This window comes from Elephas maximus, chromosome 8, assembly GCF_024166365.1.
Source record: "Elephas maximus indicus isolate mEleMax1 chromosome 8, mEleMax1 primary haplotype, whole genome shotgun sequence".
Lineage (NCBI taxonomy): Eukaryota > Metazoa > Chordata > Mammalia > Proboscidea > Elephantidae > Elephas > Elephas maximus.
In genome coordinates, this window is record NC_064826.1 from 51,804,890 (window position 1) to 51,824,631 (window position 19,742).

Sequence of the window (19,742 nt, forward strand, 5' to 3'; positions counted from 1 at the left end):
CTGGGGAAATGGCAATATCAAATGAACATTGTAGAGTAATCTACATTGATTAAAGCTTGGACAGTACAATAGGCTGATGATGAGAAAAGAAGAAAGAAAGAAAAAAAAGAAAGATAATGGATCCCAGACATAATAGGAGGTTTAGTAACTTGACTGACCAGAATCAAACAATAAAAAAAATGTTATTTTCCAAACTTTTCACAATGTCTCAATAAATAGTTTAGATGTCTTATTTTTATAGGTGGTAGGGCATAGGTGGGAGCTGAGGGAGCTAGGAGGTCGGAATCAGTGAAGCAAAAGAATTAAATCTATTTTAGCAACATGATGACTCTCAAACTATATCAGTCTTTGTATGAATAAGAAAGGCATAGAAACGTAGCTCATTGTGTCATGAATCTGGTCAGTGTAGACATCTAATTTCCTAATTAAGTGCAATAAATAGTTACTTTTTATAGATTAACATGCCTAAAAGTTATAGAACTGAGTATAATATAAATAAAAAATGCAACATATGAGAGTTTTCACAGATTCACATAAAAATGAAGTCTCTAAAGAGGCTGAAGTTTACATCAGCATAACATTGTTTTCATATGAAAAATGGAATAATTATAACAAGTTTTAAGGAGCCCTGGTGGCACAATGGTTAACTGCTCTGTTGGCAGTTCCAACACACCCAGTGGCTCTGAAGGAGAAAGATCTAACCATCTGTTCCCGTAAAGATTACAGCCCAGAAAATCCTATGGAGCAGTTTTACTCAGTTATATGGGATTGCTATGAGTCAAAATCAACTCAATGACATCTAATAACAACAACAACATAATAAGTTTTACAATGATAATTTAAGAAAAATATTTATAAATATTATCAATATGTGCTTTACTAAATAAAAAAGTAAGCCCCATAATAACAATTGATGTATCATATGATCCATATTTTCATCCAATTCTTTTTAACACCTTTCTCTTATTACCAATGCAAATAAAATTTTGTCTTACCAGGCAGCAGCAGTAGCCCACCAGCCAATGTGCAATATGTCTGCTATGGATGGCTATAAAACATAAAAAAGTCACTACATCAGTTTTTACATCAGTCTACCGTGGAGTGTCCCTTTGAGAGGCACTGATGGTTTGACAGTGGATATTACTGACCACATATGCTGAGCGATGCCCTGCTCCTTGTTTTGGTGCAGCACCGGGCTCACACACCGACTGATAATCGTAAGATTTGTTAAAAGCATAAACTGATATATTAACAAGGTGTCTCATCAAGCTCGGATCAATCTCTCCAAAAAATCTTCCAATCTGGTATAGAAAAAAATAATAACATTTCAAATTTAAGCTAAATAGTAATACCTAAACCAATACAATGAAAAGAAACACTATGAAGAAACTGTGAACTAAAACCACCTAAAAAAAACCACCTAGGAGCTTAAAAATACAAGCATATAATAAACCTGTGTATGACAATGTGAAAAAACTGGAGTAAGAGTAGTATTCTCATTACTTGCTGTCTCTGCATGATATTTTATTTGTGGAAGGAACAGACAGATTACTAAGCATTAAGGTCACACTCAAATGCCTCCTGGGGAAGAGAAAAGTAGCACAGATGAAAGAAGTGCGTAGGACTAGAAGAAGGAAAAAAACTCGTGGAGTCTGTGATGAACTACCGTGAATCTCAGCTAAAGGGGCAACCTCTAATCAGTGCCCAGCCATAATTATTCAGGAAAATAATGTCCAGTTTTGGAAGATCTTTTTTTTTTTTTTATTTTTTAAAGAGAGAATAGAAATATATACTCAGAAATGAAATTAGTTGGCAACTATTTTAAGTTACAAAGGCAGGGGTGGTTCAGTGATAGAATTCTTGTTTTCCACGAAAGAGATCCAGGTTTGATTCCTGGCTAACGGACCTCAAGCACAGCTACCACACATTGCAGTAGAGGCTTTCATGGGAACCTGATGGTCAACAGATTTCAAGGGAGCTTTTTTTTTTTTCCAGACTAACTCAGAGTAGGAGGAAAGGCCTAGCCATCTACTTCCAAAAACCAGCCAGTGAGAACCCTATGGATCACAACAGCACAATCCTGTCGTGCGTAGAGTTTGGGGCCAACTCAACGGCACCTAACAACAACAACTGAAATTTGTTTAAAGCCCTGTGTCAGTCAAATAGCCTATGTGTTGTCAATTTGCAAATTTGGGATGAGGCTCTTCATCAGCTTCAAAACAGTTACGTATAAAGTTAGATGTTATCAACTGATAAATATTTAATATGTGAAAATTTTCTAAATTTCTGTCATATAGAAAATAAAAAAATGTAATGTCTTGTTAAAATACCTAACTATATGTTTTAAGGGTAATTACTAGTACTAGGAAATAAAAGCAACTAACATTAAAATAACAACTAGATGTAGCATGCATTTCTTAATTGTATACACTGAACTAAGCACTTTAAAATTTATTTTATGACAGAAGTAAAACAACTCATCAATATTTGTAATGGTTTGAGAGGGCTTTTTATTTTTATTTTTTAACATGCTTTGGAAACCCTACTTCACTCCTATTTTAGGTACATACCTGGTTAGTATAGTCATCATGATTTGCCATCAATAGAAAGCCACCATCATCTAGAATCACACAATCCATTACCTAACAAAATAAGAATAAAAATTAGCATGCTTTTGGAAGGTTGGGAGGTTACATTATCATTAGTCCATTATCTATAGATAGTCCGAACAACAAAAATAGGAGAAAAATTCAAATGACTATATTTTCTCCAGAATATGCTCAGAAGATTCCAATGAAATAAATTAAGGGCTGGCATTGATCCCTAGCATTGTGCAAGCCCTCGGGCCTTGATAATCCACCAGAATCCATACAGGTAAGACTGCCAACTCAGTGTGAACAAACCAGAAATAATCTTTCTGCCACTCCAAGGTTATCTTAGTTATCCAAGAAATTGAATAGACCAAATCATTTAATCATACATATTTCTTCTACTATTATAAACAGATACTAATTATTTTGAAAAGAAAGACATTTTAAAAAATAAATTTTACTCACCATAATTCATAGACTAAAAAAAAAAAAATTACAGCATAAGGCTATTTAAAACTGTTTTGTACTTTATATTAATGTTTATTTAATATTTTATATTAAGAATCCCTGGGCACAGTGTTTAAGCATTTGGTTGCTAGCCAAAAGGTTGGCAGTTTGAATCCACCACTCACTCCTTGGTTGCTGTTAGTGAAATATATAGTTCGATTACCAGAGATTTGAAATTAGAAAGCAAGACAAAAAATATGCATGTGGTGGAGAAGTATGTTTTTATTTCTTCCTGAAATGTAGGATAAATTCCCATATAATTTAAATCATGCTTATGTGCATGAATCAATTTAATAGTTTTTATTAAATAAAATTACAATTAAAGGCACTGTTTTCTTCAGACTTGGGGAGATAATACAAAACCGAATTTTCCTAACGTGCAAGAAACTTGCTAAAATCTTTGCACTAAAAATGGTTACTACACAAAAAAAACTATAAAAATAATTAAAATTATTGATTTAGGATTTCACAGGACTAGGAGTGAGAGAGCATGATATGAACCCCTTGTTTCCCTGGAAGTATATGGAAACACACAAGAAAACTAAAAGAAAAAAGTGGCATTAATTATTTTTAGAGCTTCTTCAACTTTTGAGCAAGCAAAGTTCACATTTGCTTTTTCTATTTCTCAAACAGAACAGGAAGTAAAAAAAAAAAAAAAAAACAGAAGACAATGTAAAACCCAAGACATGCAAGTAAACTACATAATTCAAGAGTTTAGCTCAAAATATCACTATAAATAAAATGTGAACGAATTTATAGAAAGCGCTAAGGATGAGGGAAGATGGACAAACTTATGCACTGACAAATAAGGCCACTTTGCTTAGGAACTTCCCACCAAAAAATAAAGCTAAAGATAAGTATGTAAAAAAAAATCTACCCAAATTTAGAATGAGGAAAATACAGTCCATATTGATATTTTTTTATATCTTCCCATAATGTATGATTATTTCAAAAATAGAAAAAAGATTAGGAATTAAAAACACATGACTCAAGAATCATGAAGAATACGTTTTAGCATTTTATTACAAATTACCGCATTTTTTTAATCATCACTGAACCTGAACAAGCTAACACACAGAAAAATTGATAAAGAAATTTATTTTAAAGAATTTTCTTACATCACTGTTTCTTTTGCAGTCGCAAACTGGACCAGCACACTGAAAGACAGAAATACAATAATAACCTTGTATTTTTAAAATAATTTGAATTATATAATTAACACATTATAATTAGTAATACTGGGATAATTTATCTAGCATGACAATAAGATTAAATGATAGTCCATTCCATCAGTAAAAAAGACAATGATGTTAACTTTAAAATTAGAAAATATCAATGAATATCTAGCACGTCAAATTATAGCGTAGAAAGATTTTTCTTTTTATGTTCAATTAAGTTAAATGGTCAACTTAAAAAATTTTTTTTGAGAAAATAAGGAGTTCATAATTCTGTCTCAATATAGTAGAACTGAAAATTTATTTTTCCTGTATAAGGACTTGACTGTTCTTTTTTATATGCATTTTTTGAGATTACCATATTTTTACACAAATAACATGCACCATCTGTTTGTTTGCCAACCATGCCCTACACCCCCACAAGGTATTTTCGTAAGTGCACTACACTAATGTTAATTTTTTTTATAGCAACATGTAAAGAAAATCGGCATAGTGGCACTTAAGAAAATATCTCACGGAGGAAGTGTATGGTTGGCAAACAAATATAGGTGTACATTATTTGCATAAAAATACGGTATTGTGTGTAGCAGAAGAATTATAAAAAATTAATTATCTTACCGGATCCCTGATTGAAGTTTTGGTAAAATTCTCTATCCAGGAATTTACATCAATTTTAATTCCAACAACTGAAAAATTATGTAAAGGAAAATTAACACATATATTAACAGAGCCTATGATTCTCACTTATCTATCTGTCCTCTAACCTTTGAATATTTCTGAGTAGACGCAAGTAGCTTTCTTCAGATGAAAATACATGAATAATGAATACCTTTTTAATTGTATCTATGCATTGAAAAGTTGATTTGAATTAACTTAAACTATATACCTGCCATATGATTTTTGCTATATGATAATTTAGGTAATTTATCCAATAGCACATACATGAATGAATATGTTTATCACAGAAATATGTTTCTTTGGAGTCTTCATTAAGAAGAAATGTTAATAGCTCTTGAAATATTACATAAACTTTTATTTATTTAAAAAACTTTACTTATTTCTCACAAACTGCCCAATTAACTAAGACAGTAAGTTAAAGAAAGTAAAATTGTCAGGAATAGCCTGAGTCATTTGAATATTATATTATAAGAAGCTTTCCTAACCCAACTAGTGCATGCAGTAGTGCTTAATAAATGTTTGTTGAGTCAATGAATGTGTGAGTGGATGAGAGTGGGGGAAGGAATGAGTAGCTGAGAGGATGACTGACTGAGTAAATGAGTGATAAAGACAATGAAGGATAAAGTTTTTGTTCTACATCCTAGTTTAGTGAGTAGTGTCTGGGGTCTTAAAAGCTTGAGAGCAACCATCTGACATGACTATTGGCCTCTACTCATGTGCAGCAAAAGAGAAAGAAGGCAACCAAATACTCAAAGAAGAAACTAGTCTTTAGGACTAACAGCCTACAGGAACCACGGCTTCATCTACCTTGATACAAGAACTAGACGGTGCCCGGCTACCACTACCAACTGTTCTGACCTGCGACACCATAGATGATCCCAGATAGAATGGTAGAAAAATGAAGAACAAAACTCAAATTATTAAAAAAGTCCAGACTTATTGAACTGGTTGAGAGTCAATACCAGACCAGTGGAGACTAGAGGAACCCCTTAGACTGTTATCCTGAGATATCCTTTAAACTTTGAACTGAGACTACTCCCAGAGGTTACCTTTGAGCTAAATAACAGGTTAGCTCATAAAGTAAACAATATCAGCCATGAGTATTGTGCTCCTTTAAAAAAATCATCTATACTAGCCCAAATGGTCAACAGTTCCCCTAAAGCAAAGACGAGAAGGTAAGGGGAGGCAGGGAAACTAGATTAATGGAAATGGAACAACCAGAATGGAAATAATGAGAATGTTGACACGTTATGAACAATGTAACCAATGTCACTGAAGAATATGTATAGAAATTGTTAAATAAGAACCTAATTTGCCATGTAAACTTTCACCAAAAACACAATAAAATATTATATATTAAAAAAAAAATGACAGAATGGGTGAATGAGTACTGACTGAGTGAATGAGGGAGTCAATCTATTTAATGGAACCACTGATGGGGTAAAAGAACCCTCAGGAGCAGGAAGGTAAACTACTTTGTCTGGCCCCTCTAATACATACACTTTGTAAAATTCAAATACCAAACCATAAAACAAAAAAAACCAATTATGTACTTTATTGTATCCACTCCTCCAGAGTACTTCTAATTCCCACTAATGCTGTTTTACTGCTATTTTTCATTTGTTTGCTTGATCTGTTTTATTTTATCAAAAAAAGTAATTTTTCTATATCCTTTATTGCCAGTTTTTAAAATAGAGACCTACCTAATTCTTTTTAACAGGCACACGGTAGCCTATGGTATAAGTATGCCACAATTAATTTATCTTTTCCCTCACTGATGGAAACTTAACTTTCCACATTTAAATTATAACAAATATGTTCATGCTTGTATTTGTGTGTATTTGAAAGCATCTTTAAAAGTGGGCTGGATCAACCCAGCATTTAAAATTTTGATATATGACACTAAATTGACTCCAAAAATTTAGTCAACAGTGTATAAAAGTACCCACTCATTTTAAAATTCTCCAGCTTATTTTTATACATTACTGATCTGATTTTATGGCCAATTTCATACATAACTGTGTTTCACTAAAAAAAAAAAAAAAAATTCCTTGTCTTTGACCTTATGATGATTGAGCTTTTCTGATGACCTGCCTTATAAGTGATGCAAGTTTATAATATAAATGTCAGTCACATTTAATTTTTGGACATAATGTACATTTGTCTGTGTGTGTGTGTGCACATGCATACGCAGGCATGCTCATATGCACCACTACGTGTGGATAATACTTATGCTTACCTGCAGGTTTAAGAAGTTTTCCTTGTATATATATTTCTACAGCTTTGCTTACCATAATGCCTGATTCATAGGCACCAGGTCCACTTTCTAAAAAAAGAGAAAAGAAAACAGACTATCTATATAAATCATATTATAATACTGAATTTCCTTAATAGCTATAGGTTGATAGACTGACTGTGTTTTGCTTAAATATTCTAGAATCTATATACTATAAGGAAACCCTGGTGGAATAGTGGTTAAGTACTATGGCTGTTAACCAAAAGGTCAGCAATTCGAATCCACCAGGCTCTCCTTGGAAATTCAATGGGGCAGTTCTACTCTGTCCTATAGGGTCACTATGAGTTGGAATCGACTCGATGGCAACGGGTTTTTTGGTTTGGTATATACTATAAAGAGATTTTGTGGTTTCTTTTTTCCTTTTTCTTCCCCTATACACCAGGCCAATAAGAGGGTCCATGAATTAGTCTGTATTAATCGACTTTGGGACCTGAATTAGTTTGGCTGGCACTACTTACATAGAATAGTGGATGCATGCCAAATCTGTGCTTCATGACATTTGCTGAAATGTTGGAGAGACTGCTGCAGTAAAGTGGAAAGATTGATCTTGGATTTATAAAACTGGCTTTGCTGCTTATACATCTCACAAGATGTATGCTCTTGGACAAAACTCTGAAATTCTCTGAACTTCGGTTTCCCTTATTTTTGAAAATGGGGAAAAATACCTACCCCCAGAGATGTTGGAGGATTATATACATTTTGGGAAAGAATCTAATAAAGTATTTTAAAAGATGAGCTATTATTAATGTTTATACATATTATATTATATAATTAATATTGATGTGTTTGATAAAAGGTAATTAATCAATTTATCCCAATTCATTTAATTCATTAATTATTCTTCAATACATTTTCAGTTAATAAAATTAGGGATTATCTACATATGTTTCTACATATTTCTAATGCCTGCTACTCAAAAATTTAATTGTAGGCTATCGCTACATTACTAAGGAGCCCTTGTGATGCAGTGATTAAAGTGCTCAGCTACTAACCGAAAGGTCAGCGGTTCAAACCTCCCCTCTGCTCCATGGGAGAAAGATGTGCCAGTCTGCTTCCGTAAAAGATTTATAGCCTTGGAAACCCTGTGGGGAAGTTCTACTCTGTGCAACAGGATCTCTATGAGTCAGAATCAACTTGATGACCGTGGATTTTGGGTTTTCTACATTATTGGATGACTCCTATGCATGGATTTTATGTCTTCAATGAAATGGAGTTTTCTTTTCTCCTTTTCCAATAGTTTGCATATACCATATGCTCAATAATGTCTATCCTGACCAGTTAACATAAAATATCTTTATTCCTGGGAACACAGGTAGTAGCAATAATTCACTAAAAAAAATGAAAGAGCTGAATTCCAAAGCAATACTTACTGTTAAAGTAGGGAGCAGTGAAAACATAGTTATCATTATCCAGGCTTCTTTTATAAAAGCTGTCCTCATATGTCTCTGGGTTTTCTTGCCAATTTTCTCCAGCTCTAAGGGGGGAAATGGTTCATCATTTGTATTCTTTAATCTACCTGATGACTATTTTCCCTCTGTGGATATCACTGAACTTTACAGAGATGCCTGTATCTTATCTATGTCTACGAAAGTTAGCGGTAATTGGTGGTATAACCGATACTCATTACTAAGCAATATATCAGCACATCATTACGTTAAAGATCAAAAAAGCACAATCCTAGTCTTAGCTCTGTCATTTACTAGCCAGGTAACCATGAACAAGTCAATTAATATTAATTAGCCTTGGTGCCTACCAAGCCCAATTCACAAAATTGTTCTGAAGACAAACAAATATGGTGCAAAGAAGAGTGAAAACAATTAAGTTTCTACATAAATACTCCAATAGGCTGCTACCATTACATTCATTAAACTAGTTTAATCTGCATCTACAAATAAAGAACCTTAAAAACTTCTTATATTTTATAACAAATATCCATGACAAGCAAAGATATAATTGAGGGACCCTACAGTATCATTTTGAAGAGAAATTGGAGCATTTTAATAATTCATGTGCATTAAATAATGACTCCAATCTACCAACAATGATTAGTTTCTCTGAAGAATGGCCTCCTTACGTGGTAATGTACAGATCCTTGGAAATGTCTTTTGTAATGTACTGCTTTTTACAGATGTTATTTGAACTTACTCTTTGGGATACACTCTGGTAATCCCACCATCAGTCACAACAAAACGTGCTTTCACTCCCTTGCTGGAACAGAAGACAAAAGAAGTTGGTTTTTTTATTTTATTTTTTTTAATTCAACTTACTTTGTACAAGATATTAATTTAGGTGTTGTTCATACACAGAGAAAGCAAATGAGTCCGTAATCTAAAGGAGGCCAAAGTAAATTTAAAAAATCTATACATTCATACATGCAAAAAATAACTATGTCTTAATAGTTAAATATCTATGAAGTAATTACTTAAAAGAAGGCTGCTTGCTTATGCAAGGCATTTCAAAGGAAATGATGATGGTGCTGCATTTTAAAGGTAGAATAGGTGTTAACAGGAAGCAGGAAGACATCACATGCAGAGTAAAGAATATGAGTATGAGAAAAAAGACAAAAGTGAAGGTGTTTCGTATAATAAAAACATGACAAAGGGTAGGAAACAATAAGAGGTAAAGGTTCAAGTATAAGCATTGTAAGAATGAATGCTTAGTTCATGAAGGACCTTGAAATCCATGTTAGAGAGCTTCCCCTTTATCATTACATTAGAATTGTGTTTTAGAAATAAGACTTTGCCAACTTTAAGTTGGACAGAGAATAGACCGGGGACCATGGGTAGAAGAATGGGGAGCATTAAAGGCAGAAAACCCAGTTATTGTAATTTCTCATAAATGAGTTCTTAGGTATTGGGTTGAAAAAGAGATGAAAACATTGTTAGGAGAAATATTTAAGATTTAGTGATTCATTGGAAATGGGGATGAAGATGAGGTTGTAAATGAAAATTATATTTCTAAACTTCTTTACTGGATATATGGTAGTGCTATTACAAAGTCAACTCGGTATTCACCAGAAATCTTATTTTACTACAAACACAGAAACCTGCACAAACATAATATTAAATTTGTTTTATTCACACAGAAGTGTATGTATGTGTAAAGTTGAATAATGGCAGATGTTAGTACTGACAAACACAACAGAAAACGCAAATGAAGATGTCAAAATGTAAAATGATTTTCTTGAGAAAGTAAATAACACAACTTTAAATTTATGAGACCTATTTTTGAAAAAATTCCACAGGGAAGTAAACCTGAAATCTAGAATATATTTTTTTATTAATAAGGAACATATACTTACATGTTTTTCTGCTTACTCCAGTAATTTTGGACAAGTTCATTTGTAAAGCCTGCATCCAGCAAGATTCTATTAATCAAGTCCGTGTTACCTAACAGAGAAAAGGATATACTCAGTCATGCCCACATGGTTTTTAATTAGAATAATAAAACAAATACATTCTCTATTTTCAAAAGCAATTTAGAATGGGCATTTCTAAGAATTTAAAAACACATCCTATATTCATTTTCTGCATGTTTCCTATACTGAAAATGTTCATCTTGCCTTATATTTTTCAGTATTTGGGCAGAATTAGTAGTGGAACTGCTAATTCTAAATGAGACAAATTATTTTTGAAACATCAAAGAGATACCTGAAATATGTGATATGCCATGTCAGAAAAAAATGAGGAAATAGTCTTCTTATGCTTTTGTAGGTTAGTATGATTCCCAACTACCATAACTTCACAGACAATTCAAAGATACACACACACACATATATATAAAACTGTCTGAATAAATACATATATATTTATATATATCATTACATAGGATTGTTAATGCCTTTAATTTTTCAACTAAAAAATCAAAGAAAAACTACTGTCTTCTTTCACCTTCATTTCTTGTAAGAAAGGGCATTTTCATTTTTTCCTATCCACAAATATCAGAAGGCAATCATCTCGGAATACAGGACAATCTTTGAATACATTTGACTCTACGAAAAATGGATTACATTTTTTTTTTTTTTTTTGCCAAGGACAAGAAGACCTTATCATTGACCTGCATTAGTTCATAAACTGGCTTTTGGAATTTACTGGTATCGGGAAAAGTGCACAGACTTCAGGTTGTCATTTCTGAAATAACTGAAAAGCACATTAGCCTAAGTTCAAAGGTGATGGAAGAAAGAGATGATGGGGGTCAATTAATGCACATTCTTTTTTTTTTTTTTTTTAAATTGTGCTTTAAGTAAAAGTTTAGACCTTAAGTTAGTTTCTCATACAAAAATTTGTACACATATTGTTATGTGACCCTAGTTGCTACCCCTATAATGTGACAACACACTCCTTTCTACCCCGGATTTCCCATGTCCATTCACCCAGCTCCCATCCCTTTCTACTTTTTCATCTTGCCTCCAGACAGGAGCTGCCTATTTGGTCTGGTGTATCTCACTAAACTAAGAAGCACACTCTTTACAAGTATTATTTTATGTCTTACAGTCCAGTCTATGCCTGAAGAGTTGGCTTCCAGAATGGTTTTAGTTCTGGGTAAAACAGAGAGTCCAGGTGATATGTCTTCTAGGGTTCCTTCAGTCTCAGTCAGACCATTAAGTCTGATCTTTTTACATGAATTTGAGTTCTGCACCCCACTTTTCTCCCACTCTGTCAGGGACTCTCTGTTGTAATTCCTGTTAGTGTGGTCATTGGTGGTAGCTGGGCACCACCCACTTCTTCTGTCTCAGGTTGATGGAGTCTCTGGTTTATGTTTTTGTTTCTTGGGCTAATATCTTCCTTGTGTCTTTGGTGTTCTTCATTCTCCTTTGCTCCAGGTGGGTTGGGACCAATTGATGCATCCTAGGCAGCCACTCGCTAGCTTTTAAGAACCCAGATGCCACTCACCAAAGTGGGATGCAGAACATTTTCATAATAAACTTTGTTATGCCAATTGACCTAGACACCATGGTCCCCAGACCCCGCCCCCTGCTCCTCTGTCCCTCAAAGTGTTTGATTGTATTCAAGAAACTTCTGAGCTTTTGGTTTAGTCTAGTTGTGCTGACTTCCCTGTATTGTATGTTGTCCTTCCCTTCACCTAAGATAATTCTTGTTTACCATCTAGTTAGTGAATCCTCCCTCCCTCCCTTCCCACTCTCATAACCATCAAAGAATGTTTTCTTCTGTGTTTAAACCTTTCTGTGAGTTCTTATAATAGTGGTCTCATACAATATTCGTCCTTTTGAGACTGACTAATTTCACTCAGCATAATGGCTTCCACATTCATCCATGTTATGAGATGTTTCACAGATTCATCATTGTTGTTTATTGTTGTGCAGTATTCCATTGTGTGAATACACCATAATTTGTTTATCCATTCATCTGTTGATGGGCCCCTGGGTTGTTTCCATCTTTTTGCTATTGTGAACAGTGCTGCAATGAACATGGGTGTGCATATATCCATTTGTTAATGCACATTCTTAAACAAAGAATTTTCCAGTGTTCTTCCCTTTCTTCAGGCTTCTCTGCCCTTAGTCCAGCCAGCTCTGAAATAACCTACAGGAATTCTCTGAAACATCTCATTTATGATCAAATCTCATTTGATTAAGATAAGGAATATGTTGTTGTTGTATGCTGTTGAGTCGATTCAAACTAATAGCGACCCTATATGACAGAGTAGAACTGCCCCATAGGATTTTCTGGGTTGTAATCTTTACTGAAATAGATTACTAGGTCTTTTCTCCCACAGAGCCACTAGTGGGTTCAAACCAAAGATCTTTTGGTTAGCAGCCGAGGGATTAACCATGCATCAGCATTCCTTAAGGAGTATATGGTCTTACTTAATGTCCTATTTCTGCAAGAAGTGGGGAGGGATAGGCTGGAAAGCAGTTTAGTTGGTTTTACTTATTTTAATTTATTATATCCTTCACTCAAGATTAAAAGATAAGTTTAATCCATATTTTAGACTATATTTCAATTCATTCTAGGGAGTTTTTAAAAAATTATATTATTTTATAAACTGAATCACTTTACAAACTGTCAATTTGGAAAGTGAATGATGTATTTTAGTTCTCAAATTCTTTTTGGTAAAATAAATAAATTACAGCATAATTATTCTAATTTGTAATATAAATCAATGTTGCTAGTAATATTATGATTTTGTTAATGTTTTCATTATGCTCCAAGTCTAAAAATGTGTCTTGAAATATGTTCTCTGATGACATATAATACATATAGTACATATTATATAAAATATAAAAAACAATTATTAGTATTAATATTCAGCTTCACCATTTTACACACACACACAATATCATTTTCACATTGGTTCAAGAATAAGTAGGATTATGAAGAAGACAACCACTCTGTAAAAAATTTAGTTATGTAAATAAATTAACTTACATATTAGATGAGGATTCTAGGATTATGTACTTTTGTACAGCAAAATAAAACTTGATTACTGCTTTCAAAAACCATTTTGTTCACAGATTCCAATCACTGATAACTACTTTTAAAGTTAGTTTACATTTTACTTGATAACATAATGTAAAATGTAATTGAGAAAAAAAAATCTATAGTATATAACACTATCAGAAAAAAATATAAAATGTTTTTATAACAATTAATTCTCTCTTATAACTAAAAATTCCATAAATTCCCAATTCTTCACATGGTTAAATAATGACCTCAAAGATTTCCTGTTGGATTGTAGGGAAGGCTGATGGTAGATTAAGATTGAGTTGAAATTAAGGAAGAAAAACATGCACATACAGCAACAAGATCGGTAGTTGGACCATTATACAGAAAGTATTTTTTAAAACATATTTATACTCTAGGACCTAGAGACAGTGAAAGAACATAATGACTCCAATTTTCATGGTTTTCCAAAGGTTTATTACATATGCTAAGGCAGGCATTTATGATAACCTGATTTCTTTTACAAGGAATATGAGACTGTCATATGATCTTGACATCCAATTGAATAAATATTCAATAATCTCACTTTGGTTCTCTCTTGGGAATATTTATTACTTATTAATAGGAAATATACAATGACATGGATAATATTTTAAAAAGCTCCAGCTAAGTCATAATGAGTTTAAACTGAGCAGGAAGGTTTGGAATCACTCATGTTCAGGCATGATCAATGTAGACTTTATGTGCCCCTGACAGGCTTTCAGAGTGGCTCTTTGAAGCCACTAGTTAATTCTTGCCAAAGTGGAGGCTCGAGGAAAGTTACTTCTTCTAGTATGAGATAAATTTAAGTTTGAGAGACACCTTTAAGAAGATGGGTTTTTCAGTTGTTATTACTGATAAAGTATTTTGTTTAGCCCTTCCTGATAGAAAAGGATGTAACTGAAATCAAAAAAAAAAATCACAAGGGAGGAGGAGAAGGGGAAAGATGAGAGGGAGAAGAGGAGAAAGAGGGAAGATAATGTCAATTTTTTTCCCAATTCATATTTAGTAAGTTAAATTTTCCATACAGTTAGCTTTTCTCTCTTATTTCCCAGTCACACTGCATTTTTTCTCCATAGTACTTTCAAAATAAATAGAAAACTTTTGGGGGAAAAAAAACCAGAATGTTAAATGAATTCAAAAGCCAAGAATCCATAAGTTTCTATGAGGTCTAACAGTATAAATGATGCAAATTTCTCTGAAAGGCAAATATAATGGTTAAAAACTGATTACTGAAATTTCTGTTTTCTATTTCAACTTCGTTTACTTCATAAATGGGAATTACAGAACTATATTTTTAAGATCTAATATTAACTGGAATCAATATAGAATATCAGAAAGAAAGAAAACCATTAAATGATTTATCTTTATATTTTGTCATATCTCTACTCATATTAAAACTCATTACATAAATGGGAGGGTATGAATAAATTATAAAAATGTGTGATATTTTAACCTCTAGCAAGAGCAGTGCAGTGAAAAACCTTCAAAAGATCATGCAAAATGAAATTTCCTAAATTAGAGGAGCAAAGGTGCAAATATGAATTATCCTGCTTTGGAAATTCTACTTCACTTAATAATAAAATGAAATTTATTTAATAAATAAAAGTAAGGATCTAATTGTTACATCTCATCATCAAAAATCATAAAGTAAATAAATAAACCAGTGCACCAACAGACTAGTCTGAATCAAGATTTGACCACTTTGGATATAAGCACACTGAAGCAATTAAGGCAAATTAACGCTTACTTACATGATGGATTATTTGGAGTTTTTCTATCAATGAACTCGTTGAAATTTAAAAGAAATTCAGTGTTATTATCCGATATTTTAAGGTCACTGCAGTAATCTCTGTAAAAAATATTTTAAGACAATAGGTATTAAAATAACAACTTAAAAAAAAATACATGGTAGTCGGGGTAGTGAAAACACTGCCATTATTTCTTTACTAGCTATAGACTTTTACAAGCTGTTTAATTTCTTGTTACCTCCATTTCTTCATCTCTAAAATGAAAACTCTGCCAGTGAGTGGTGAAGATTACAGATAACGTATATTAAGCACTTGGCCTCTGGACAGCCAGTGCTCAGTACATATTAAACACAATTAGCTTTTGTTATTCTTAATACACTACTACGATTGTGTAGGAAACACTGGTGGCATAGTGGTTAAGTGCTACAGCTGTTAACCAAGAGGTTGGCAGTTCAAATCTGCCAGGCGCTTCTTGGAAACTCTACGGGGCAGTTCTACGCTGTCCTAGAGGGTTGCTATGAGTTGGGATCTACTTGACAGCAGTGGTTTTTTTTTTGTTTTTTTTTACCATTGTGTATCCTAAGGCAGTGGTTTTCAACTTTTTAGTTTCACAACACTTTTAAATTTCTCACAATTATTGAGGACGCCCAAAAAAACATTTGTTTATGTAAGTTATATCTGTCACTATTTAACATACAGAAGTTAAGACTGAAAAATTTTAAAAGCATTTATTTATACATTTAAAGTCTCATAATATACTAAATATATTTTAATGAGAAATTACTATGTTTTCCAAAACAAACAGCAACAACAACAAAAATGCAATGAGAAGAGTGGCTTTTTTTAATTTAGATTTGCAAATCTCCTTAATGTCTGACTTAATAAAAGACATATGTGCCTCTGCATTCAATGGCCTGCAAGGTGTTGTTTCGGTATATGAAGAAATACGTCCTCTCACAGATTCGCAGTTGGGAACAGTGGGATTCTTTTAATAGTCTTTTGAGATAATTATGACTATTCTGCTTTGATAATATACCAAAGGTAATATTTGTAATTTCTTGACTGTTAGTCGTAATGTGGAATCTGAAACAACATTAGTGGAGATTTTGCACTCTATTACATTAACATTCAGTACTCTGTCTTGCACTTTGAATGGATCTTTACTTATACTTGACTTTGGAATAATTCATTGGTCATTTGGAAAATATGAGTTATGCAGATCTCACAATCATTATATGATTTTGAAAAACTGCATTCATTAATATTGCCATGGATCTCACCAGTTAAATGTTTAAATACTGGGAACTCTCATGCTCGCAGTAGCGGATACAAGCTTCCAAAATTCTAAGTTTCGTTTTAAAGCTCAGATTTTTTTTCATTGACAACTAAGGGTCTCAGCTATTTTCTTTAAAGTGAATGACTGCGCTCATTTATTTCTGAAACAATGTCTCCCAAATAGCCAAGTCTGTAATACCATAGTTTGTCATTTGTTCTCATAAGTAAAAATAATGCTTTGGGAAAAAAAGCAAAAAAGTGGCTAGTTGAGCTCTAGACTTAAACAATCTCACCAGTGCTTTTCTTTGAAACTGCCACGTTCCTCTGGTATGCCGTAGAAGGGTTTTATGTGGGCTTACAATTTCATCACCCAGAATATTAAAAAGACATGTGCCAAAGGATAAAGCTTCAATAAAATTAATAACTGTTATTGCTTCAGTCAAAGATATTTTCAGTGAAACTGGCTTTTCCCCCTCTGCGCGTGCCTAGCAGTGAAGAAGACAATGAGCTACCCGTACAGTTTAGTGCCATTGCCTTGATTCGTAGGAAGATACCAGCCTACCATACTTTTGTATTGTCAATGCAAATGTCAACATAAGGAAAAAGAGAAACAGTATCTCAGTATTGTCAGGAAAACAGCTTTGACCTCAAGAACTCTCTGAACAGGTCTCTGGAACCACAGGGTCTGTAGACTATACTTTGAGAACTGCTGTCCAAAGTATTTTAAAAATATAGAACAAATATAAGACAACATAAACATAAAAGCTCACAATGACAATTGCTAAGTGAATGAAAACCAACAGATTGAACAATCAAACATTCAAGACAAAATGCAATTAAATAGTAAATATCTTCAGACACAATGATGTTACCTAGACACAAAGCTTCAGAGAACAGAGAGGAAAAGAATGTTAGAACTTTAAACCAAAATGCTCTCTCTCAGTTCACTGAACATCTTAGTTTAGAGGTAAGGTTTAGAAAGTTTACATGACTTATACTCATTTAGTTATTATTACAGAGCTAAAATTGGCCTCTTCCCATAATGCTATGCTGTTTTGGAAATAACACTAGCGGGGAAGTCAAAAGGCCAGTATATTGAATTATGATTATACAGAATTAGAAACTGATGGGAAGATTTCAAAAGAATTAAAGTGTTGCAAGTCACTAATAATAAAACAATTTCTGAAACATCACTTCATTATTTAAAACACATTTTTAAAGATTTTTCTTTGTTCATTTGATCCTAAAAAAAATAGCTTTATTAGAAAAAAACCAGTGGCATGTAGTATTTTAAGGGTGAGGAAACTGAGATTTAAAGATGTAAAAAGATTTACCCAAAGGCACCTGCCCAGCAAATGATCAAGCCTGTAAGAGGAGCTAGGCCTTCAGACCCTTAATTTAGTGTGTTCCAACCATGCAGAGTGCTTTGAAATTTCAGTTTCTGAAATTTTATTGCCCTGATGCTCCAGACCAAATGCAACGTTGACTTTCACCAGTAGAGGACTTTTAGTGTTGTGAGTGATCAGTTTAGACAATGGCATCATGTTGTTTTTTATCCTTACTGGCAGGGTTTGTGCTCATTTTTGAAGTCATCTGAAGATATTTTTACCTTTTGATGACTACTAATGGCAAAAGTAGTGAAAGTGTTAAAGCTACCAGAAAGGAGAGTTGTTAAATTAGAAACAAAAGTAGAAATAACTTAAACAATGAAAATGTGAGAAAACACTGAATGCTGTACTTGTCAGTGGACTGATTTCTCTGGTAATAAGAACCATTGGGAAGGATAACCGAAAATCACAGACCTAGGAGAGTACTATTTGTGTATAGTAAGCAGTAAGCAGCTAGACAGTTGTTAGTCTTACTGACAAATATTTGAGACTTGTGATTGTGTGGCTAGAAAGATAGCATCGATTTTGGTTACTTGTTAGCCTAAGGATTGTTCACAACAAAGCTCGGAGCTTGAAAACTCAAAAGACAACCACTGTTTCCTAAGTTCATGTCCCAAAGGAACATTCCCAATGAGAGTGGGTGGCAGGGCAATGACTACGGCTACCAGAACTGCTTAAGATGTTCCCCTGGGACACTGGGGAAGACCTTGCTGATACATTTTCTATGAGGCACTGTTTCTCTAAAAGAAATCAATTTTATCCATATTGATCATTAGTTATTCCCTTTTAGGGAAAAAAAAGTCTCAAGAAAGTAAAGCAGTGAGGTTTTCAAACATTTGTACAGCTTAAAAATTTTGAAGGAAAAAATCAAATTTTAATTTCTTGAAAATACCTACAGGGCCTGAAAACCTTAATCTCTTTTGGTCACTTTGTGTTTCTGAGCAATGGACTTCGCAACTTAAACAGTTTTGAAAATAAATGACCTTTGACATTACAAATTTGGCAAATTACTTATTCTAGATTACTGGAAGTGAGTTTGTTCTTATTCTACTTGCCAAATTTCCATAGGTCATACCTCACAAATTAGCATTTAGGCTATCACATAGCATTAGACTATCACATACGGCTATTTCTTTCTCATTCTAAGTCATCTTCATCTTTAAAGTGCCCTTCTCATTTCAGATTTTCTGAAGGTGGCAAAATTACTCCATGTGTTAGACTTTTCATCCCTGAGACTGCATGCTCCTTAAACAGAAGAATCAGGGTCCATGTATCTATAATCTCAATGTTTTTCTTTCATAGAAACTTTAAACTATCAAATAGCTTAATTTATTAGGAATTAACAAAAATGATTCCATCTCTAAAATGATAGTTTTCTTCTCTAAATTCTTTTAAAATAGCTACTTTCAATACCCTTTAATAAACTATATCACCTCCTCTTCACCCTCCTACTCTACCTATTACTACAATGAATAAAATAAATATTTACGGTTTACATCATATCAAGAACTATGCTAAATATTTTACATGGATCATCTCATTTAATGCTTAAAAAACACTTCAAGATAGGTATTGTTGTTGTTATTTTTAAAAGAGACTAAGACAGAGAAATTGAGTAACACAGTTATCATGTGGAAGACC

The 19,742-nt window shown here is 33.2% G+C and overlaps 1 protein-coding gene across 3 annotated transcripts in view; it reads right to left on the minus strand.

The window, feature by feature from the left end:
- Positions 1-19,742, minus strand: part of CACNA2D1 (calcium voltage-gated channel auxiliary subunit alpha2delta 1) — a 542,050-nt gene that overhangs the window by 27,745 nt on the left and 494,563 nt on the right. For all 3 annotated transcript variants that reach the window (XM_049894495.1, XM_049894496.1, XM_049894497.1), the window contains 10 exons: positions 15,442-15,539; positions 10,549-10,636; positions 9,393-9,455; positions 8,618-8,721; positions 7,191-7,277; positions 4,892-4,959; positions 4,217-4,255; positions 2,571-2,642; positions 1,149-1,301; positions 996-1,048 (listed from right to left, as the gene is read on the minus strand). In XM_049894495.1, coding sequence (XP_049750452.1) covers positions 996-1,048; positions 1,149-1,301; positions 2,571-2,642; positions 4,217-4,255; positions 4,892-4,959; positions 7,191-7,277; positions 8,618-8,721; positions 9,393-9,455; positions 10,549-10,636; positions 15,442-15,539 — 825 coding nt within the window. The remainder of the gene's footprint in view (positions 1-995; positions 1,049-1,148; positions 1,302-2,570; positions 2,643-4,216; positions 4,256-4,891; positions 4,960-7,190; positions 7,278-8,617; positions 8,722-9,392; positions 9,456-10,548; positions 10,637-15,441; positions 15,540-19,742) is intronic.